This window comes from Eublepharis macularius, chromosome 12 (genome assembly GCF_028583425.1).
Source record: "Eublepharis macularius isolate TG4126 chromosome 12, MPM_Emac_v1.0, whole genome shotgun sequence".
NCBI lineage: Eukaryota > Metazoa > Chordata > Lepidosauria > Squamata > Eublepharidae > Eublepharis > Eublepharis macularius.
In genome coordinates, this window is record NC_072801.1 from 65,096,032 (window position 1) to 65,119,636 (window position 23,605).

A 23,605-nucleotide genomic window follows, 5' to 3' on the forward strand; every position below is an offset into this window, starting at 1 on the left:
GGACAAATTACAATGCAATGCTATTAACATCTCCAAGGGCGGAAATTAGTATTTATACAAGGATCCATTCTCAGGTGTGGTTTTCTCTCTATGGGAAGGTCAGGGGTTTTAGAGACTGGCTCCTTTGCTCAAGGCTAAGATTGGGGAGAAGCAAACCCAGGCATCAGCCACATATGATGTAACAAAAGAACACAGAACAATCCACCAGAGTCCTGGTTCAATCACGCTGTATCTGGTAATCCCCAAGTCTGCCACTGGAAAGGATGCGTACTTGAGCCTCACAACCTGAGACAGCTTCAGAGAATTTGAGTACAAGTTTCTCATGTGCAAACCTAAGAGGATGAAAGCTTTCGAGAACCACAGTTCTCTTCATCAGATGCAGCAAGAACTGTGGTTCTTGGAAGCTTATGCTACAATAAACTTGGTTAGTCTTAAAGGTGCTACTGGACTCCACTATTTTGCAACTACAGGCTAACACAGCTAACTCCTCTGGATCTATGCTCCAGGAAGAAAGCTTTGTTAGTGCCAATGCATCAGCTTGCCCAATTCCCAGTTCAATCTCCTATATCAAAGCACTTTTAGGACTGCTTGCTTTTAGTTTTCTGTATGTACATTCTGGCTGACATTTAAGCATCAAGCTTTACTGCTTGTTATTTCTTGAGTTCTTACTGACAGGACAAAATGAAAAAAGACATCTGATCATCCAGACAGTACAAAGACACACTGTATGGACTTCAGCATGTGTTTCCGCCCAAGACTTAAAAGGGGACACCAATTAATTCTGGCAGGTTTACAACAGTGCATTGCCAGCCACTGCTGTCTGAAGGCGGGGAAATGTCACCCAGATGCAGGAGGAAAACTTCAGAGGCTTGAGCCTCTTTACATGTGTCAGAAAGGAGGCGAGTTTGAAAAAAGCCCAGCTAGCCTAAGGTACAACTTACTATTTTTATGTTTTATCTTGTAGAAAATGTTGCTTGAGTAAACAGATTCAATTACTGACAAATCAGCCCTCATTTTTGTGTGGAGTTATTTTATTACACCCCCAACTGATATAACAAGGGAAAAATATGTAGAGAAAATGAGAGATAAAAATGAGTTTACTACAGTTTTATGAAGAATGGCAAGTTTGCACAATAAACAAGACAGGTTAGGTTCACGTATAAACCTCTCCCCCGCACGTCTGAGATACTATCTTAAAAAGAAGTTCCTTTAAGGGCATAATTTCCATTCCTTAGGAAAGCCTTGAGAGGGGAGATTCTGGCATCTTTCTACACCTTTAAAACAGACAGTTCAGAACAGTGGGCCAAGCTCCCAGTAACAGAATGCTCTAGCTGTTGTCAGGTCTTCCTTTACCACAGAATGCCCACCCACTAACAAATTACCAGGGAGTGAAGTTATGAAGATTTCAAGGCAGAAGCTGTTTAACAGAATGCCTTACGAAATGAACATACTGGGCTTTTTTGCAACTTATTCCTGATTTTCTCAGCAGTCAATCCACAAGCATCGGAATCATTTTGGATATGGCACTGTGGAATCGGTTTTATTTCGTTCTGCACATGCCTTAATCAGGATTTTCACATGAGTATGCTGCTGTCATCAATGGCATCAGCGGCAATGGCATAGGACCGCCCCCATAGTGATGTAAGGGCTCATTTTTTAAAACAAAGATAGAAAATGAACACACAGGCAATCTTTGCATGGGGAAGCCTAAAAAGGGAGCGGCATCACCACCCATATTTAAGCCTCCCCTCACTACCAGCAGTCCAAACCAGAGAGGCTTGCCCTGGCTGATCCAGAGCCAGCCGACCTGTTGGAACTGAGCCCAGGCCCAAAGCAGCAGCAGCAATGAGCTTTTCAACCTGCGCTTCTTTTTCTGGCCACCAAGTTTTCTGCCATTTTTTTAAAAAAATTGTTGTTTTCGTATCACTTTATCAATCTAATTTATATTAATAGATGCAGCAGGTTCTCTGGACTCCCTGCTTTCTTTTTTTTTTAAAAAAAGTATCTAGCCCTGTCCTTTGTGGAGATACAAGGAAAAAGGCATACTTCAGCAATGGAACAGGCTAGAGTTCTTTAAAATGAAAGCTAGGAATTCCAAGAACCTGCTGCATCTATTATTATAATGGTAGGTCTATATAGTGATATGAAACTGATGATTAAAAAAACAGAAAACAAAACTCAGATGGGGGTGAAGAAAGGCAAGATGGGAGGACTGGTTTGATGATCAGAAATTTCCCATCACTGAAAAGTAGGTTAGAGATAGGTGGTACAAAAAACCCAAAAAGTTATACAAGAGGAACTGCCTCAAAATTGGCTCCCCCCCCCCGCCCAAATTTGGGTAAAAGTAATCTTAAAAGAACCAGAAACATAAAAGGGGGGGGGGATTAGAAACGAAAATCAAAGGGGAAAATGTGTGTGGAAATTAGGGGGTAAACCAAAATAGCAAGGGTTCAGAACCAACAGGGGAAAAAACTTGCTGAAAACCCTATTGTTTGAAAGTATTTTTTTGTGAATAAAGTTTCCTTCAATCATGCAGTAAAGATCCTTGGTGCTATGGTGGCAGCAGCTGCTACAATTTTTAAAAAAAACTGCACAGCCAATCAGAAGCCCAGCTGGATAAAAGCCTCACTTGACCGTACCCACTTTCTAAAAAGTGTTCAGTCACAACCAGGAACATCCAGTTTGAACTATCATAACATTGTACGTGGGGTTGCCTTTGACAATTGATCGAAAGTCCAACAAGTGTGAAATACAGCAAGGGAGCTAGCTACTGGTGTGGAATATTTGCACAGAGTATGAAATTATTTCTGGGCCCACTTTGACCAATTTTGAGAGCAAATGTTCAGACTGTTGGTTTCGCAGTTTTTCTGGCTAATTTCGTTGCTTAATTTGAGAGTTTTTTGAATGACAAATCTGAGAATTTTTTTATACAGTCACCTAAGTTATTTATATCTGTTTATGCCACTCTTGAACATTCTGGTTATTTTCTGCGCCTTTTTGTACTATTTATTATCTTAACATATTAAAATGTTTTAATTCTGTAAAAGATACTTGTACTATGAATCAGCCACATTTTCAAATGTTTTCAAAGCTGAATTTCATTCAAATGTAAAACACATAATAAAATTTCACCTAGTTTTTAATTTTAAAAAATGCTTTTAAAGAGACTGTATCTGCTGCACAACACAAAAACGCTCACATTATTTTCAGTATTGACTGAAAAGTCTTTATTATTGAACTCTCGTATCCCACCCCACCCTACTGAGAAGTTATGCACATGACTAAAACATTTCCATTTCTTGTAAATGTATGGGGGTTACTTTCAAATACAGGCAACAAAAATAAAAAGGGAATACAAAGTTTATACACAAAGAACAAGGAGTACACAAACTTGCAACAAAGTCTGACGTCATACAAAATAAAAAAGTTTATAAATTCACATGGTCTGGGATCCTGTACAGGCTCAATAGGGTCTCTCACGGCGGTCCTGTCTGTGGTCTCCTCTGTGGAAAAGAGAAGAAAAAGTTTAGATTACAGACTCGTAGTTTTAGGGCACCTGCTCATCACAGAGTGAGAAACATACAACTAAACTGGGATTAACAAAGAAGATTTTGCATAAAATGGAGAGGATGTGAATCCAGACAGTTGTGATCCATCCCACAAGTCTTTCAGAAGTACTCTCTTTACCTGGAATCCATTTTTCCTGGTCCATAGTTGCCTCTGTCTCCACCTCTTCCACCTCTGAATCCTCCCCGATCTCCACCTCTGCCTCCACGGAAACCGCCTCGATCGAAGCCCCCACGGCCCCCACGGCGCTCTTCACCAAATCCACCTCCTGACAAGAAAGGGAAAAACAGGTGATTGAGATTATACTGCTATACTGAACACAGATGCCGTCCTTCACAGAACATTAAAGGTAAAGAACAGCACACAGTAAATTTGGCAGAACGAAAAAGCTGGCCAAAAGGGTGGTTTCCTGCTCACATAAATGTCCATTCCACAACCAAGCAAGCAGGAGATTATCATGTGTTATGCACCACAAGGCACACGACATATTTGTGTCTTACAACAAAGTGAGAGGTAATGGTTCAAAACATTCCACAAGAATGTCCATATTCTATACTCACCCATGTGTGGTCCTCCCGGCCCATCTGGTTTTGGTGCTTTACACTGATTGCATTCATTGCGCCATGAGAAATTCATATTCTCACATGTCCTAAAGCAAACCGGGAAGGGGGGGGGGGATGTTGCAGAGAGGAAAAAGGAAAAAAAGGCTGAGGCTTCAATTTGTTTTCCACTTGTTTCAACAGCATGAATACTGGCAAAACTTTACTGGCCACCACTCAAAACAATTAAAAGCATGCTGCTTACGGGTTGGGACATTTCCAGTCTCCTGCACGCTGCTGTCCCCCTCCTCCACTAGGGAAGCCACCTCTGTTGCCCCCACTGGAACCACTGTTGCTACCACCTCCACCACCGCCAAATCCACCACGGCCCATAGGTCCTAGGGAGAAGAGAAAAATTTGTGGTAACTGCCAAGTGGAAAGGTCTCTGCAAACAATTTCTTACTGATGTTTGGACTGGTCTCCTGCATGCATGCACAGCTAATGCTTTTTAGAGAGAGAAATAATCTGCTTTACCCATCTTCTTCTCTAGACCTAACACAAAACAGGCTCTTTTATGTCCCAGAACTGCCCAAAGAACAATTCCTCCTCTCCACAAACTCTCCCAGTTCTTAGCCTTGACACATACCTCCTCTACCACCACGGCCTCTTCCTCCACGTCCATTCCCACCTCCTCGGTTGAAATCTGCCCTCCGGGTGGCAAAGGAAACTTTAATAGGGTTGCCCGAGAATTCCTTTCCTGGACAGAGGAGAGCAGAGCAAATTACACCCGCCCAGTTTAACACAGACGTGAACATTTTCACCATTGGCATATATGCTCTCTTCTGCATTTATAGTTGCCTTACAACAAACACTGGGAGGTATGTCATCAACATCAGCGTCTTACCATCAAACCAGTCAATAGCTGCCTTTGCAGATGGGGGATCATCAAATGAAACTGTGGCCTCCCCTTTGAGCTTTCCTGTCTCACGATCTGTATACAGATTTATCATGGGTTGCCCAGTTTTCTTGTTTGTCTACAAATACAAGCACCACAAACAGCATTGTTTGACAAATGTAGCTTGACTGCTTGAACAACTGTCTGGCACTGCATCTGTTATGGAATGCTATTGTTCTTGCAAGCAATCTGAAATGCTTGGGGGCTGAAATCCACGTGCACATACTTGAACACAACAATATTTTAATGACTATAAGGGATGACCAATACCCCCCTCCCCGCAGGTGTTCTTAGTCTAACCTTTCAGAAATTGTCTTTGGTCTAGAAGCCACTAGAAGTAACTTGCTTAGACTCTGAAGGTTTCCTCAGAAGCCTCATTTTGTCTTTTGAGTCGCAAGCTACCAAAGTAGCAAATAGCAACCTACAAAAAAGTAGCCCCTCTTGCAAGCACAAATGCACACCTATTTACCTTGATGATACCAATCTGCTTGAAGTAGTCTGCTACTGACTCAATGGTTACATTTTCACCAAGTCCCTGGACAAAGATTGTGTTATTGTCTGAATTATCCTGCTCGCCAGCTGCAAAACAAAGAGCAAGACACTCAATTCCCACCCTCCTCAGCATCCAGAGCAGACTGCAGTTTTTGCTTCCCTTTCAAGCCCCCACCCCCTGCAGCCTTTACATCAAGTGCTCAAGCTAGTACTCCAGCAAATGCTGTGTGTGGCATTTGCCGGATTCCACATTGTGGGAGACAGATACAAATTTTAAATGCAAGTCTGGGATGGCGCTTAGGGACACAGTTGTGTCTTGATCAAAAAAAATGACTTCCAATCCTGCTCATATAACTTAGGCATCAACTATTCAAGCAATTTCACTCAACCTGAACCATGTTTTTAGATAAGCAAAAGAACCCTTTTCCATACTATTCTTAAAAATGCTACCACGCAACTGCAGCAAGTCTGGCACAGGCCTCTTCATCCCCCGAGGCAAGCTGTATGGAGGAGGCAGCACTAATAGACAGCCAAAGACTCCAAATTCATTCCCCTTGTTTCAAAATCCATTATTCTCAGTGCATACCTGAATCGTGGCGTGATCCTTGGTCCCGTGGCCCTTTTGCACATGAAAATAAGGAGACAGAGATTAAGTTAGAAGTTCTCACTACCTACCGTTTTCTCACATCAGCATAACCATCACGACCACATTAGAAACAGGCCAGTGTTGGAACATGTGCAGCCTTTGGGCTACTACAAGGACAAGAGAAATCACAAGTGGTCCATGTCTTAGTGACAAGACGGCTTATTGAAAAACCAGTTTACCACTCTTTTCCCAGTTCACACTGGATCTAATTTCCAGTTTTCAAGGAAGGTGCAAAGCCTCCTGACACACATACTTGAAACACTGTCAAGACCACAATATAGATGCATCTATTATGAACAGATCTTTTACAGGATACATTAACCACTGCTATCCAGAGTCTCCTATGGACCTTTGATCAGGTTATGTTTTCAGCACCATGAGGTCTGTAGCAGCGCACTGCGATCTACCCTCAACTCATTTGATGATACAAAGACACTTAAACTTACACATAGGAAATGGCAGCCTCACATCATAGCAAACATATTCAGAAGAATCAGCTCTTTTACAAACAGCATTGTGTGTGTGTTTTTATATAAACCATCAGGTTACTTCCATCAACCATTCGGCTGTTAACATTTGATTTACCATTTTGACACCTCTTATTGCACCCAATCTTAATAAATAGTTTTTGAAAGCATATGCCCAACACTGGTCTCAATGCATTAACCAACCCTGCATAAATGAGTTTTAAAATGTTCATGCCAAGCCTTTTTCAGCAAACCCTATGGGAACTCTCCTTAAAACCAATCCTTTATGTTTGGTACATTCAAGCTCAAAAATACCTTTTGTGAAACTTCAAAATAGTAAGAACTTGCTTAAAACGGAATCCCATGAAACCACTTATTTGTCATCAAAAGAGCTCTTAAATGAGTTTCATTCAGACCAAAAATTGCACTTTCAAGTTTGAAGGGAGCTGTTCCTCCCATATTGTTACCCTGTACAAGTAACTTTTTTAAAGGTACCATAAAACCTTGGTTTTTACCACATTTTCTCAGGACTGCATGCACCTCCATTAGCACACTTTAACCCAATGCTCACTTGTGTGTTTTTAAGAAGGGATCAACACACAAACCCAACACTTACAAAGTGGCATTTTTTTCTCACATTCTCCAAAGTACACAAGTCTGGGGTTCATTTTCTCCCATCTTGTTGCAAAACATACAACCAAAATGTGCTGTACTGGTACCAAGAACCTGCCTGAGCAGAAAGCCCCATAACGTGGAAGTCAACACCACAGATACAAATGACCATACTGGCACATGTGCCACAACAGGGGGTGCTCCCATAGGTTTTTATCTGATAAATGGTGGCTTCTCAAACGTTTCTAGCATACAACATCAGAGTCTCCGAAAAATAATATATAGAAATACACTTTTGCAGTTCAAGTTTTTGAACTCTTTGGACTTACCACCAAATTTATTGAAGCCACCACCTCGCTCACCACCGCTGAGGAGATAAGTTAGAAGATAATGATGCTTTTTTTCCATGGCTAAAAAGGTTTGTTGCTAGAAACTACACCAGTTTCACTAAGACGCTGGCCAACACTTTTAGATTTGGTTCTTCCTGAAGATCTAAAGACAACCTACTCCACCTTTTTCCTGATCCTCAGCATGTTTTTTTAAAAATGTATCAATACACCCTTGAGAAGGTTTGCAAATAAAAACAGCTCTAGCATGTTTAGCCATTCTTGCTTCCGATCTTGAACCGTTACGTGAGGCGTCGTGATGCAGCTTTCGAGATAATGTTGCTTTCCTTGTTGCCGTCCTATTTCTTGGCATGATCGGTGAACCAAGCTCTTTTTTAAAATATTGTACACCGTGCACATTTTATTTCCAGTTCACCCTTCTCAAGTTTGCCTTGTGCTTCGGCAATGCTTTTACAACCCTAAGTACCAATATCTGCTTTGAAAGCATGTAAAAAACCAAGTTCTCTCATCATAGTGTACTCAGATAGTAAATTATATCAGCTCTAAAGACTGCATATCTGCTTGCCATAAGATCTCTCTCCCTTCCTCAAACCCTTTACTAACAGTGGAAGGTGGAGATTTGATAAAAGTTCATTGACTTTCACACCTGTGGCACACAAAATGCAGAATTTGTTAACAGAGCAGTTATTGTTAACAGATAATTACTTTTCATAAGCAAACAACCCTTCAGCTGCCCCCACCTATACTCACCTCTCTACTATCTCATCTCTCCTGCTGTCAGCTGGAGCCATACAGCAAATGTTGCTTAGCAATCATTGCCTCTTGAACAGCATTGTGAAACATTCCTCCACAAAAAGGGAGGTGGATCACACACCCAAGAGCAGGTAAAGATACTGCTTTGCCACACATTAAACCACAAGTGCAACCATTACATAGGGAAAACCAACGCACATCCTTTTACCTGTATTTGTAACCATGATGTGGCTAGACCACAAAATTATATCCCCGAGGCAAGCTGGCTCACAATCTGTATCAAAGCCCTGCCCAGCATCATTTCTTTTCTGAATAAATTTTTATAACCCTTGATTCATCAGTAGTTTATAGAACAAAATCCCCCTCAGTACATCTCATCAGGTTAACACTAGGATGAAGTGGAAGGATGATCCTACTGTCTAGATAAACTTTCCCATAAGATACAAGTACTGAAATCCTTGTATGTGTGTGCATATATATATAATGGTAATTAGAACAGTACACGGCTCAAAGAGAGAAGACCGTAATTCACCTTTGAGGAACAATAATAGTTTTTGTATCAAGTGCAACTCTGAGGTCGTAAACAGATCTAAGTAGGATTCAAGGACAAAAATAAAATGCTTTGCCCCCATGCACAGACTTGTTACTGAAACAAATGATTGTCAGAAAAAAGAGCTTAACTCCTTTAACATGCAAACAGGAAAAACCACCAACGTTTGACATCGATTAAAATTCGTCCCATACAGAAATGTGGCACTGTGACCTCAAAGACATACATGGTGGTTTCCCACCTGTGTATCCAGAACACTACATGTTTCAGTCACACATTGCACCCTCCCAAAAGAGGTTAGCATTTTTTTTCCATTGTAACACTAGAAGCTAATGAAGAGAAACCCACTCCCTCTCCCACAACAAATGGCTGGACACCTACCCCATGCCTCCACGACCGCCTCTGTTGCCACCTCTGCCACCACTTCGATCAAATCCACCTCTCCCATATCCACCACCACCACCTCCTCCACTGCCTCTGCCACGGTTGCGGTCTTGCTGGCCTCCATATCCTCCTTGGTCCTGGCTGCCATAGCCACCTCCACTGCCACCTCCACTCATGGAGGACTGATCCTGGCCATAGCCACCAGCTGGAGAGAAGTAGGAGGGAAGTAACAATAACATCTAGATTAACAGCAGCCGGCCAGAAACCAGGATTTCTCAGGCAAAAGAGATTTTACATTGGTGGAAGAGGGTATCCATGAATGGATTGCCCCCCCACCAAACTCCAGGACAGATTCTTTGGGAATTAAGACCTATGGAATGGGGGTCCAAAGTGGTGTAGCTTCTGGCTCCTCACTAGGCAGCAACCACTGGCTTCTGGTGCATGCACTGCATTAAAGTGTGCTTTGTAATTCATGGCTGACTTTTCAGATGACAGACTAGAGAGAAAGAAAAGTAACTTACATCCACTACTACCACCTCCTCCACTGCTACTGCTGCTGCCATACTGACTCTGTTGACCATAACTTTGTGGTGGGTTGTAGGAAGGCTGCTGCCCATAGGAGCTTTGCTGCTGGCTGCCATAGCTTGACTGCTGGCCATAGCCCCCGCTCTGGGGTTGTCCGTAGCTGGAGGTCTGAGAACTGCTACCGTAACTGCAGATTTCAAAGAGACATATACACACATGTGCAGGACTTCAATACACAATATAACCTACAATACTTTTCAGGCTCTACCCAAAACTGACCCATTATGAAGGGGTTCCTGGGTGTTACTGTGGATGCACTAAACACAGTGCTTTCAAACAGGAATTAAGAGCATTAAAGCAGAGTATGTCTGGAATCTATCCTCTAGCCACTGTGCTCTAGCTAAGTAAGAAAAAAATAAGGGATATCCTAAAAGCTACAATGAAGTTGGAGACTGTTTTGATGTAGCCCAAGTCTGGCAGAAAGTATTAGCATTCCCCTCCATGGAGTTCCCGTTATGAAAGACACGAGGTTTCTCAACTGTTACCTTCCGGTGGTGGAGCTGGCTGGTGGCTGCGAGTAGCTGGGATAGGAGGACTGCTGTCCATAGGATGTTTGAGAAGTCTGGCTGCTGCCATACCCAGTTGATGAGCCATACGCCTGTGGAGTTGACTGAGTGCCATAGCCAGCTGTTAAAAAGAGAATTCATTCTTAAATCCAGTAACTTTACCTAATCTGTTGTCCCACAATATGCCGTTGTATCTAATTAGGACTGATAAGTTTTTCTCAAAGGACAAATGAAGACAGACTTCTGGCAGTTTAGTAGCCTATTTCCTGCAACCAAACACAGTGGCAATCACTAAGCCAACAAATCCTCAAAACTCTGAATACAGAAGCCATTTTGCACCATCAAGCAGCTTAGAATGGAAGATCAGATTCAGCCCCATATCAGCATATCAGAACCCCAGAATATAGCTGGATGGCACATAATGTGCAGACTCTGTTCGAATTAAGCAGGTATGGGTCTTGCCAATACTTGAATAGGTTTCCAGGAAACTTTTAAGCATTTTACTTTGACTTCCATGATGGACAAAAGCCCAGATATAAACTTAATAATTCAACATTCTACAACCTGACTTCACAGTAGTGTGAAGAAGACTGAAAATACTTTAAGCACAGTTTACTCCAACTTTGAATAAAGACATAAAATACTTATCATTTTCTTCATACTGGAAGGAAGGACCTTCTGTAGTCTAATTTGTCTCCTAGTCTACCACTATGTACAGTCAGGAAGTCAAGAAATATAACTTGATATAATACTCACAGCTTTGCGTCTGGCCATAAGAAGAACTGTAACTACTCTGGCCATATCCAGAGGTATCCGCTGACTGTCCATAACCACTGTAGCTCTGCTGCCCATAGGGCTGGCTAGCTTGCTGAGAATAGCCCTGCCCAGGTGGAGTTGGGTATGCCCCGTAACTGAAACAAAGGCAAGTAAGGAAAAATGCAGTTAAAGCAAACAACAAACACCACAATCAACATTACTCCCACTTCCAAGTGTGGGCATCTCAACATTTCTACAATCACAAACACACAAGGAAGACTACAAAAAGTGCCATGGCTCCTAAAAGACTAAACTGGTTTACGATTGTATGAAAACACACACCAATATGTATCAACATATTTGATACATATTTATTTGAAACGTTAATAAGCCTGCCTTTCTCCCAGGCAAATGGGACCCATCAAAGTGGACAGAACTATAGTTTTAAAGCTGAACTACCTTCCTTCAGTAGGCTTATCACCTGGTAAACGTCCCTAACTACAAAAAATTATATTCTCTTTGCACAAGTCCCGTAATAGGAATCTGGATAAGAAAAGTTAATATATGTCTGAGAATAATCAGAACTTTAAGCATTATGAAAAAAAATCTAATAATAATAATGAATAAATAAAAAACCACCTACAAGAAAATGTGTTAAAATCTATTAACAGTTTATCACTTTTTAGAAGGCGTAGCACTCCTGGACATATTGCAGTCAACTGTTATTATTCAGACTGCCAAACAGAACTTGGTATTTTTTTTTATTTGCTTCCTGACAAGCGTTAATAGAAATTCTTCCAGGAGCATCCAGTTCTATTAGGAAGTTAAGACTTATCTCATAATAGAAAACTGAGATTAGTCAAGCCATCCATGTGATGCGCTAGATCTATTTAACTGGAACACCTCATGGCATTCTAGCATCCTCCACGTTTCTCCACAGATGATTAGCGTGACCTCCATCAAGGCCACAAGAAAAAAGTGCTACTCACATCTAGCTAACGTCATAGTTATGTACAAGGCACATGCAAAAAACTTGGCAAACACACTACTCATGCATGCAAGATGAATAATTCAACGGCTTATTTACCTCTGTGTTGCCGACTGGCTGTAATCTGCAAAGGGAAAAAAAACAAGAGAGCCATTTTAAAACAAAGGTTTCTATGTGATCTATTTTAATTATCTAACTTCTACAAAGAAGTAATCAACGTTTAAGTAGAGCTGGGGTATATTTGAGGAAGCAAAGCATATGTGGATGCTTGCACCAGGCACTTTCTTATACTCAAGCTGCCCTGAGCTATAGGCAAGTGCAAGGCATGAATCTTTAGATAAATAACACTAAGTAGGAAATACACACCAGTTATAAGAGGATTGCAGTTCCAATGCACTCACAAAAACTGCATTGATCAAAGAAGGTACCCACACAATCTGCACCCAAAAGGAATAGCAATAGGAAATGGAAAGTTGTGAGAAACAGGATGCTGGTCGAAAAAAAGATTCCTCCTCCTCCTCCTCCAAAGTCAAGGCGACAGAGGCAACTTGTCCTTAACAGAGCTGTAACAGCTCCAAGGCATGGAATTATTGCACCACATTTATAAACATTGATTTTATTTTAGGGTTATGACACTGCAAACTTTTTTCTGAAATTCAATTTTTTAGATATACCCATTGATTACTCTTATTTTTTCTTTTTTAAGATCAGTGTTTCTTTTTCGTTCCTCTTCCGTACCCTTTTTTACCTTCCTCCCTTGCAGTTTTTTAATGTTAACCCCCACCACCACCCTAGGGTGCTGCTCTAGTGGGAAGGTAAGGCGGCTTGGGAAGATATCACCTGCCTCTGAACATCTACAGAGTGATGTTCTGACATTCTGCCGAATCTCCCTTCCTGCCCATCTGCTCTTCAAATTTCTCTTTGATCAAAAAGGAATTGACTAGAAACTGACTTCAAATTTCAAAGAAGAGGAAAAGAATGGTTGGATGTCAGGGAGTAACTGGGTAGAGAGGAATTAAGGGAATTTCTCAACAACTTTGTCCAATACAAGTCGAATAACCAGCATGTTCTCTTCAAGGCTAAGTAACACAGCCACCTCCAGCAGAAAGCCACAAACCCGAGGCTACTGATTTAACCCGGGGGGTGGGAATTACCCACCCATGGAAAAACGTGGTCAAGGCGTTAGACGCAGAAGAGCAATCCCCCACCTCTCAAATTCAGACAAAGGCGCGGGGAAGGGTGGCTGGCCCTTTGAGGGCTAAAAACGCGGGCGGGGGGGGGCAGAAAAACTGCAAGCGCCAGTTGGGCGCGCGCAACCTGGCAGTTGGCGAAACAAGAATTCTGCCGCAACAACGCAACACAGGGAGGTTTTCTTTTAAAAGGACCCGTATGCAAGTCTGCGACAAAGGCAGTCTCGACACGCATGCGCGGCCTCCCTACCTTTTTCAAAATAAATTCCCGCCTCTTTCAAGACGTCATCCCCACGTTTCTCTCCCCTCCCCCTCCCGGACGCCAGCCAAGAGGGCAAGAGGACTCGCCTCAACCAGTCCGGGTTGCGCAGGCGCAGCTGCTTAGCCCGCCTAGGTCCCTCTGCCCCTGGAAGGTTCCTTGGAACCCCCGTGCGCCTCGCTCCCGCCCGCCAGGCCTTTCTAGAGGCATCGACGCCGCAGCTTCTCCTCTCCGCCGCGCCTCCCGAGCCCTCGCACAAAATGGCGGCCGTTAATTGCGCAGTCGAGAGGATTCAAAGGTTCTCCGTCTGCCCCCACAACACGACAAAGGGGGAGAAAGCCACGTACCATCCCTTACGCCCACATACGTCCCAACATTTATTAATAACAGCTCAACATTGTTTTCAAAGCAGGCCTGGAGTCAAGTTGCGCTTCGCAAACAAGATTTTCAGGGCGTAAGCTTTCCAGAGTCTTATTTCGAAAGGAAGCCGAGGCCTCCATTTAACACTGAGCAAAGGCTCCCTAACTATCGCTCTCTCCTGCCCTCCCCAATTACACGAGGATTAAATAGCAAAAGAAAACATCTCCCCCCCAAAAGCTCTTGAAACAAAGCCCACACCAAAGCCTCGTTCCCTCTTGCGTACAATGTGCAGTGATTGTTGCTCTTTCCTCAAAAACGCACGCCCGAAACCCCTTTCAGCCAAGAGGCATCCGCCACTGAACGCTTTAAAAACGCCGGCTTCTCCACCAGCCACCCAAATCGCCTCTTGACACCAATTCAAGCTAGCCGGACTCGAGCCAAGCCTGCACCCCCTCCATTTCGGTCGCCTTCCGAGCTGGTCTTCCTCCTTCCCGGGAAACCCCCGATCTACTGAGAAGCCCCCCTCCCTTTACATTTTTCTACTCAAACCTGAGAACCAGAAAGATCGACCCCCTTTAAAGGCATTCAGCCTACGGATCCCTCCCCTCTTCAACCCCATTGAGAGGCACTGCAAGCCCTTCACCGGCGCCTTAGAAACGGACGCCTTTGGCACGGCTTTTCTCACCGTTCGACGCCATTGCAGCAGCCCCTTTTCCCCTCCACGTGGGCCAAAGCAATCTCTCCGGCCGCTTCCTCGGCTTAAATCTCTTTCCTCCCCCCACCCTTCACCCCAAATATACCGCCCCTCCCTTTGCCTTTGGCTTAGACCATGTGAGAAAGCAGGAGGGGAGGAGGAGGAGAAAGGTGGAAGGGGGGGGGGAAATCTCAGTACTGCTCTCCTAGCGCCAGTTTTGCTTTTTAACTGCCGAATTGCTTCTTAGCATTCTTTATACGTAAAACGTGTTTGTGTAGGTGCTAAAGCTCACTGATGCCCACAGGACTAGTCTCCAAAAAAAATGTGCTTCAGGACTGCAGAGATTCTTTGTTTTCCCCTACTGCACACAAATGGTACAGTCCAAAGTGGGGGGGGGTGACGGAGAAACATCGGAAGCAACCAAAGTAGCACGCGAGGGTGAGGAGGTTCTGAAAAATCCGTATAGTTCAGCTATATGAGTATGAGGCATGCGGCGGTCTTCAGTGTGAAGATACATTGGATGTCCGAAGCAACTGCTGTAGCACAATCATATAGAAAACAGCAGGATTTGAGTCCAGTGGCACTCCAGAGACCAGCAAGATTTTTAGTGTATAAGCCTTTACAAAGTCAAAGCTTCAGATACCCGAAGAAGGGAATTTTGACTCTGGAAAGCCAATACACTAAAAATCTTGTTGGACTCGGATCCTGATGTTCTACTGCAGACCGATAGAACTACCTATCTGAATCCTATGCACAGTTACTTTAGTTTAAACCCAGTGATTTCAATGAGTTTCGACTGAAGTAACGCTGGGTAGGATTTGCATTGCCTATCAGATCGAAATTAAACAGATACCCAGTGGCACCAGCATCAAGCCTAACAAAATGATTCCAATTTAATTATTTTGCATCCATGAATAATAGATTTTAATAAATCAACTTGATGCATTATTAATATATACATTACATCTAAAGTTCAAAACATGCTATAAATTTTGATATCTGAATAACCCTATCAGATTTACTGTGTTTCCCAGCATGAGAAAGTATGGTTTGTTCCAATCTGTCTGGTAAATGGGGCCACACAATGTGAGAAAGCGCTTGAACCCAGGCCTTCAAACTCTGAATTAACACAAGTTGGCTTTGTGGAATATCAAATAATTATTACAGGGGAGAAAATAATGGGTTATATTTAAATGGGAATAAGGCTGTAAAAATTTGAATATAGAGTTTGAAGGGAAGTAGATCTCTAGGGAAGGGAAAGCGGCCTGAAAGTGACCTGGCCACCAGTTTTGTGGTACATAATTTAATTATTTGACCAGTGTTGTAAGAATATACTTTCCCTTTCAAAAGACTTATGTCCTCATGGTTACGCAGAAAGGTGAGGGGGGTGCAGGAAACACACCCTGAAAACATTCTTTCTGCTAAAGGAAAATACAAGGTCTTTTAGGCTTTTTGCGCGTTTCCTCTCTGTCAACATTTCATTTGTAAGTCTCTCTGGACAAAGACCTGTCTTTTTTAAAGTTTCCTTTGTAAACTCCATGTAAATCAAGGGGTTATAGAAATAAATTATCATTATGGTGTACATGTGTGTCATGTGTCTTCAAGTTGCTTCTCACTTATATGACCCTATGAATTAGGCTTTGTGAAATCCAATCCTATGCATGCTTACTTGGAAGTAAATGTCACTGATTTTAATGCAGGCTTAACTCCCGTAAAACAAATCTCTTGCATCTTGATCCTAATGAGTATATTTCCCTCGAGGTGCCCAATGTGTATCTTTTCATTGCTTTCTCCAGGGGTTTGGTTGATGAGGCCCAGTTCACATAGACTTGGATCCAGATGAATTTTTCTGCGAGTGCAAAGACTTCTGCCTCTACTGCGCAATTTCCCTCCTCTCAGGGCAGCCCAGAATGCCCTCTGAAATCCTGTTCCTGAGGGAAGCCTGTCCCCAAAAAGCTTTCTGATCTATAGACTGCATTTTTGTTTTGGTGCTTGGGAGCAACTGGAGAAACGCTCATTGGTTCAAAGTTCTTAGAAAACAAAGCTAAGGAGTTCAGAAGAACTTTGCCAGAGCTTTGTTTTTAAAAAAATCCAGCTTTGCGATTGGAAGGCAGCTTTATTAGAATGCAAATTCATCTCTGTACAAAAAAAAAGAAAGCAATCAGCATCTTCAGACATCTCTTCTTGATAGTCTCAAAGAGAAAGCAGAGAGGGCAGGCTATGAAGTCCGTCCTTTTCTTTCTTTAAGATAGAAGAGAGAATGACAAGGGAGAATAGTCCTCGAAAAAATCATAGCATTTTTCTCCCTCACATTGAAAAAGGTGATAGACGTAAATGATCTTTTCAGATGTTTTGGGGGAAACCCTTCCTACACAAAGGGATCCTATTTCATTTCTGAACCAAGACCAAAAGACTAACCAATTTTATTGTAGCATAAGCTTTTGAGAATCAAGTTCTCTTCGTCAGATGCATGGTACATCTGACGAAGAGAACTTGATTCTCGAAAGCTTATGCTACAATAAAATTGGTTAGTCTTAAAGGTGCTACTGGACTCTTTTTGATTTTGCTACCACAGACTAACACGGCTAACTCCTCTGCATCTAAGATCAAAAGAATACATGGAGTTCAAAAATAAAATAAAAATCTCAGTCACTTTCCTTCAGCTTTTTAAACAGGTATCATGAACAAATTATCATTATGGAAATTTACCACTCTCAGACCAAAAATAATAATTTTATTTTGATTATTATTTGTTATCAGTAGCTGTCACATTTACAAAAAGTTAAATATTAAGCAGTGGTTTCTATGTGTGTAGAATGGTTTCTTCCACTGAACAAGACTCAGCTCTGAAACAAGCTAAATCCAGTTTTGAGGCCCTGCCTAGCTATTCATGAATGGCCTGAGGGCGTTGGCATAGCAACCCAGGAAATTAGGCCAGCGGCCTAGATAAAAAAAAACCTGGGATTCACTTGACAATGAATCATGCAAAATAGATGTGCCAAATTAGGATCACACTTCCATTTCAGCCGTAATTAATTCAGGGGAACCGCTTCTGGATCTTTCTAATCTGTCGATATAAGGGATGCCGCCTTTTTAAAAAAAGTAGAAGTGGCTCCATGAATTTAATAGCTGCACCACACACAGAGATCAAGGCTGCTTTCACACGAAGGTTTCACTCCTGGGAGGGGGTGAGTTGGAGCACCCACTTATCCTCTCAGACTAACCAATTTTATTATAGCATAAGCTTTCGAGAATCAAGTTCTCTTCATCAGATGCCTGATCAGTTTTGATCAGGCATCTGATGAAGAGAACTTGATTCTCGAAAGCTTATGCTATAATAAAATTGGTTAGTCTTAAAGGTGCTACTGGACTCTTTTTGATTTTGCTACTACAGACTAACACGGCTAACTCCTCAGGATCTATGACCACTTATCCTCTGTGCACTATGGAGATGGGAAGGATTACCATATTTGTTTCCTCAGTCCCCTGCAGCTGTCATCTCTCCTGGCACTGGCCCGTGCAGCACTAGAGTGCTTTTTAAAACATTGGTAATTGACATATTTGCCCTGACCTGGATAGCCCAGGCAAACTGTGGTCGCTGTGCAGAGGCAGGCAGTGCCAAACCACTACTCTTACCTTGAAAAGTCCATCAGGGGTCACTGTAAGTCAGCTATGATTCAACAGCACTTTTCACCACCACCAATCAACATATTGCTATAGCACTAAACTATAGCATTCTATCAAATATTGCTTTTAAATTATACCGTCAATTACCATTTTTTTTAAAAAAAGGAATGCTGGTCACAGGAAATGAGAGGAAGGAAGATGCAGGGAATTCCAAAGGTGAGGTGCCACCACTGAAAAAGTCCTGTCTCTAGTGGCCACCATCTCACCTGTCTAGGCAGGGGCACAGAGGCTAGAAAGAAGGTCTTTGAGCATGCCTGACAATTACTTTTGGGAGGGATTCCTTATTCTGTCTCACAGTGGTGCAGTCATTGAGTATGCTCATTCATTACTAAAATGTTGCAGTTAGGTTTTCATTCTTTCGCTGCTTTTGTATAGATACTTCTACATATGAATCCTGAGAGAGTTATAGGCGTGCTTCTTGAGTACTAGCCCAGTGCAGAAGTTCCTGTCAAAAATAGGTATCAGGCTCAATAACAAAATGACCTTGCAGATGTCCAGCGAATGCTTTGGTGCAGGCCAGGTCCAGGTCAGATTTTTATGACTCTAGACTGAGGGCAATAGTGGCCCACATTGGGGTGGAAGGACCAGAAGTATAGTGGGGGGGCGGGCAGAGCAGGACAAGCACATTATGGAGGCAGGCAAGGACAAACAAGCAAAAGGATCTAGACCAGAATAAGTCAAGCAGACAAAATCTAGAAGAGGAACAGAAGGGAGAAGGAAAGGAGAACCGACAAACATTAGGATGGAAGGGGACACCCACTCAACTTCCAGGGTAGGGATTTAATTTAGGAAAGCATTCACCTTCGTGAGATGGGAGGCTTAAAGGTGGGATCAGCAACTTTTTATAATTAAAGAGACAAACTACACCAAAATTCAGAGTAAGAGACCAATAACGAGACAATATAAGAAGGCTGAAAATATATGACTGAGCACTACTGATAATTCGCTGGTTGTTTAATAATCCATAAAGTTTCCATAGCACAAACACTTGCTTGTTGCAAAAGCTTTACTAAGAAATGGCACACACGAGGTCTTCACAAAACCAAAAAGAGTCCAGTAGCACCTTTAAGACTAACCAGCTTTATTGTAGCATAAGTGATAATAAGTGATAAATATACACAGGAGCAGCCTGCGAGCATGATTGTTTTGTGCTGTCTGTAGCTTGCGCTTGGATTACTGACAACTGTCCATCTCTATCATTTCCCTTTCTCTAAAACATCTCCAAGAAGGCCTTTAGTCCCATCAAATTATTTGCTTCCCCATTCCCTTCTCATACTGGTTGTTCTAGAACCCCACTTATTCCTCCAATATACCTTAACTTTCAAAGATTTATTTTTATTTTCTAAAGATCCATATTTGGTTCTGTACTGGGCTTCATTTGGCTCTGGAGCCATAGGTTGCAGATTCCTGTTGCAAACCTTTTCTAGATATCTCCCCACTAGTAGTTCTTTGAAACGGCTGTTTAATAGAATCTTTTTCTTTTTAATGATGTAAAAATGTTACCCACCTTATGTAATAACAAATGCCTGAATGGATGATGACTGACTAAAAGGAGAAAGAAAAAGACATTTCACTGGCTGTTGTTGTACTATAAAAACCCATCATAAACAGCAGCTAGAGTCCTCCTAAATTACTGATTGATTGAGCATTCATTAATTACCTTTCCAAGATAACATAATTAAGCGTTAAAAACATTAGCTATCTAAAGCGAGAATCCACATAAAAGATTAAGAAACAGCTATAGCATTTTTTAAAAGGAGCATTTTTGAAAAACAAAATGGTAATGGAAAAATTTAATTAGCTTAAAAAGGATTAAAACCAGCATAGAAACCTAGGAAAACATTTACAGGCCAGAAAAAGTTGATGGTAAGGAGCACAATTCAATTCCTGGTAAATTATTGCCAAGAAAACCTATTTGTAAAGAGCTGCTATACCCTGTTCTTTCTCCTCAATTGGGGACCCATCATTCTCCTCTTCACCATTTTATTTTCATAGTAACCCAATGAGGTAAGTTAGGCTGAGAGTGTGTGACGACCACGGTCACTAAGAGCAGAACCACAAGTGACAAAAGGCACAGATTGGACACTTGTCAGCTTCCCTCAAGTTTTGATGGGAAATGTAGGCATCCTGGTCTTGCGGCTTCGCTCTCCAACTGCTGTCCAATGGACTTTTCAACTGTCACTTGTCCAACATTCCGCCAAGCTGCCTACATTTCCCATCAAAACTTGAGGGAAGCTGACAAGTGTCCAATCTGTGCCTTTTGTCACTTGTGGTTCTGCTCTAAGTGAGCTTCCATGGAAGAACAGGGATTCGAATCTGCATCTCCCAGATACTAGTCAAACAATCTAACCACTATATCACATTGTAAGAAAAAAGTGAAGCATTTTTCCTATCTTTTTTGTACTACTACTACTACTACTACTACTACTACTACTACTACTACTACTACTACTACTACTACTACTACTCTGCCTTTCTCATTGAGATCCAAGGCAGATTACACAATGCAAAAGAAATTCAATATAATCAACAACTAGGACATTCACTGAGCAAAGTACAATAGGACATTCAGTGAAACAGATACAATAGAGTCTGGTAGCAGAAAATTTGAAAACAAGTATAAAGCCTAGCACAGAGATGAATGTTTTCTGAAACAAAGCATATCAAATTAAAATTAAGTTTACTTTAACATCAAACTAAAGTTCACAACCAAAGTCAAAATAAAATTTACTTTCAGCGTAATACTTGGGCTTGTTTATTTTTGCATAAATGTTGAATTCTTGGCCAATTTCTCATGGAGCCCCGGCTTATGTCCTGCAGAACCCTGGTTGGGAAACACTGGAGTAGAGACTAAAATATCATTGTGAATGGAAAGACCTTAGCTACCTGGCAAAAAGGTACCTTGGATTTCTAGCTCGACCTTGGCTTGAGGGATGGAAATTTCATCCTCAAGTGAATTCCAGTTGTCTTGGCAACTAGTGGGTCTTTTGGTTGTCATGCTAACAAAAGATTAAATTCCAGGTCTCAGCAACCACACCCATTCTGCTCAGGCTACTGCACTGTTTCAAGCTGTGGAGGCTACTAGATGGTATCTGGGATGCTAGGAATCACTCCCTTGCAAAACATCTCACATAGGTATGTGTGTTGGGCTTAGCTGGTTCCTGTTGAGACATTGATTTAAAAAGAAATTGGGGAGGGATTCTGGAACCTTTAGAGTTTGTACTCTGCTCCACTACTGCTCTTCTACAGGTGGAAAAAGGCAGCTTTGGGCTTTTTTGTAGCGGACTTCTAATGAGCATCCTGCTATACCATTGTTATCATGTTCACCCTTGAAATAAGCCTGTGATAGAGTTCACTGATGTACCTGCAGCACAGATAAAAAGAGATTGGGCTGAGAGATCTGCCAAGAACATACAGTGAATCCATTATAGGGGAGGATGAACTCAGATCCATCAGGATGCAGTATTCTACTCCAGATTATATCTGCTCCACAAAAAAAAGTTAGCCAAATAACATAAACCTTTTGTGCATAATTCTGGTTTGGCTAGCAAGCTAAAAGAAGTGAGTCTGTGATAGCCTCATTTCTGAACTTTATTCTCGATTTAGGAATATCAAAGTGTTTGGTCAATTATTTCCCCATATCTGGCATGAATACACGATCCTGGTTAAATTGCTCACATATGAAGAGCCCTGCTTGGTCAGTCCAATGGTCCATCTATCAGAGACCCCACATGCGGGGAAGGGTACACTTTACTGGGGCCCAGAGCTCCAGAGGGGCCTGGCTAGGCTTGCCATCCCCCTGCCTAGGGAGGGAGAACCCCCACTGCCATCTGTCATGCCCCAGCCTCACTCACCTGGCAGCCTCACACTCATTTTCCAACAGGACAAAGGAAGGAGTTGCGGTGTATGTGTGTGTGCATGCGCTGAAAACGAGCTGGGTGAAAACTGTCTCCAAAGGAGCGGTTTTCACTCACTTTCATTTCAGTGCACACGGATTCCTCTGCGAAGGGGGAGCACAGGAGAGTGTGCCTTCAATCCGTGTGCACCAGAGGAGAGTTTCCCACTTTCCCCTGCCACCTAGCCCCCTCCACCCTGTCTTGGGCCCCTGAGACTGCTGGCAACCCTCGTACTGGCCAATGTTGCAATCGCCGTTACCTAGGATTGCCAGGTGTCCGGTTTTCCCTGGACAGTCCATTTTTTAATTGGGCTGTCCAAGGGAAAGTGGATAAAATACCAGATATGGCCCTTGGTAGAGGAGGTGGCTGGTAGCTAGTCTGCAGGAGCTGGCAGTGGTGCCAACAGGCTTTCCAGTGCCACCTGCACCACCTCCCCTGCAGGTGAGTGACCGGTGGTGGCCCAGCCTCCTGCAATGCCTGTGCCACCTTCCCCCCTGCTTCCAGCTGAGCACCAGAGAAGCCCCCCCCCATTAGCCCAGCCTCCTAGGCATCCAGGAAGTGGCAGGCCCACTTGCCTTTCTGAGTGCCAGAGAAGTGCTCAGCCAGCAAAACGACTGGCTGGCCCAGCCTTAGGGTTGTCAGCCTCCAGGTAGTGGCTGGAGATCTCCTGGAATTACAGCTGGTCTCCAGGCCACAGAGATCAGCTCACCTGGAGAAAATGGCTACTTCGGGAGGGTGGACTATATGGAATTATGCCATGCCAAGATCCTTTCCCTCCCCAAACCCCACTTTCTCCAGGTTTCACCCCCCAGATCTCCAGGAATTTCCCAACTTGGAGCTGGCAACCCTACCCAGCCTCCTCCTGCATGTCAGGGAAGTGCGTGGCAGACATACCCTGGTGGGGGCAGCATTGATGATCTCAATGAAGTGACATCATTACACAGGAGTCAGGAGTGAAAAGGAGCACTTTGGTGAGTGCCAGAGCCCTCGTCTGTTTTAGAGGGGAGGCCATCTGGCAACCGTACCATTACCATAAGAGGGAAAAAACTGAGGATAAGGTGTAAATCATGCCAGAGGACATTAATAAGGTACTACTGCCCAGATCTTGTGAGATCTGCTGGAGCCAGTCTGAAGAAGTATTAGAGAAGCAAACTCGAGCAACGTTCTGAACTGTGCTGGGTCTCGTAGGTCTATCATACCTAGAACGACCAGGGCCAGAGCTCCTTTTACATAAGCAGGCTGGAAAGAGGGACACCTGGTGGGAAGGAGGAAGAAAAGCACCATAAGACTTTGGGAGCAAGTTCTGCTGCTTCTTCTGGTAGGATTTGCAGGCCCAACATATATGTGTCTAATTCGCTCACTGTTACAAACT

General features: G+C 42.8%; 1 protein-coding gene across 2 annotated transcripts; it reads right to left on the reverse strand.

Annotated features, from left to right (window-relative positions):
* Window positions 1-1,905: 1,905 nt before the first annotated feature.
* FUS (FUS RNA binding protein) lies at window positions 1,906-14,722 on the reverse strand. 2 transcript variants are annotated; one of them, XM_054995371.1, is made up of 15 exons: window positions 14,642-14,722; window positions 12,247-12,271; window positions 11,160-11,314; window positions 10,383-10,524; window positions 9,834-10,024; window positions 9,310-9,517; window positions 7,608-7,645; window positions 6,140-6,172; window positions 5,531-5,640; window positions 5,011-5,140; window positions 4,753-4,863; window positions 4,372-4,504; window positions 4,128-4,216; window positions 3,688-3,835; window positions 1,906-3,503 (listed from the first exon to the last, which is right to left on the reverse strand). In XM_054995371.1, exons 1-15 carry the CDS (start codon window positions 14,652-14,654, stop codon window positions 3,464-3,466), a joined length of 1,566 nt encoding a protein of 521 aa, XP_054851346.1. In that variant the 5' UTR covers window positions 14,655-14,722; the 3' UTR covers window positions 1,906-3,463. The 2 variants fall into 2 exon arrangements, with proteins under 2 accessions (XP_054851346.1, XP_054851347.1); XM_054995372.1 differs by lacking the exons at window positions 7,608-7,645; window positions 9,310-9,517 and having other exon boundaries at window positions 14,642-14,717.
* Between the last annotated feature and the right edge of the window lie 8,883 nt (window positions 14,723-23,605).

Excerpts from the sequence above, each read along its gene's own strand:
- FUS (XM_054995371.1), bottom strand. Across the intron at positions 4,864-5,010 it reads AGCTATTGACTGGTTTGATG|GAAAGGAATTCTCGGGCAAC; the intron begins GTAAGACGCTGA and ends TCCTCTGTCCAG. Across the intron at positions 4,217-4,371 it reads GACTGGAAATGTCCCAACCC|GACATGTGAGAATATGAATT; the intron begins GTAAGCAGCATG and ends GGTTTGCTTTAG.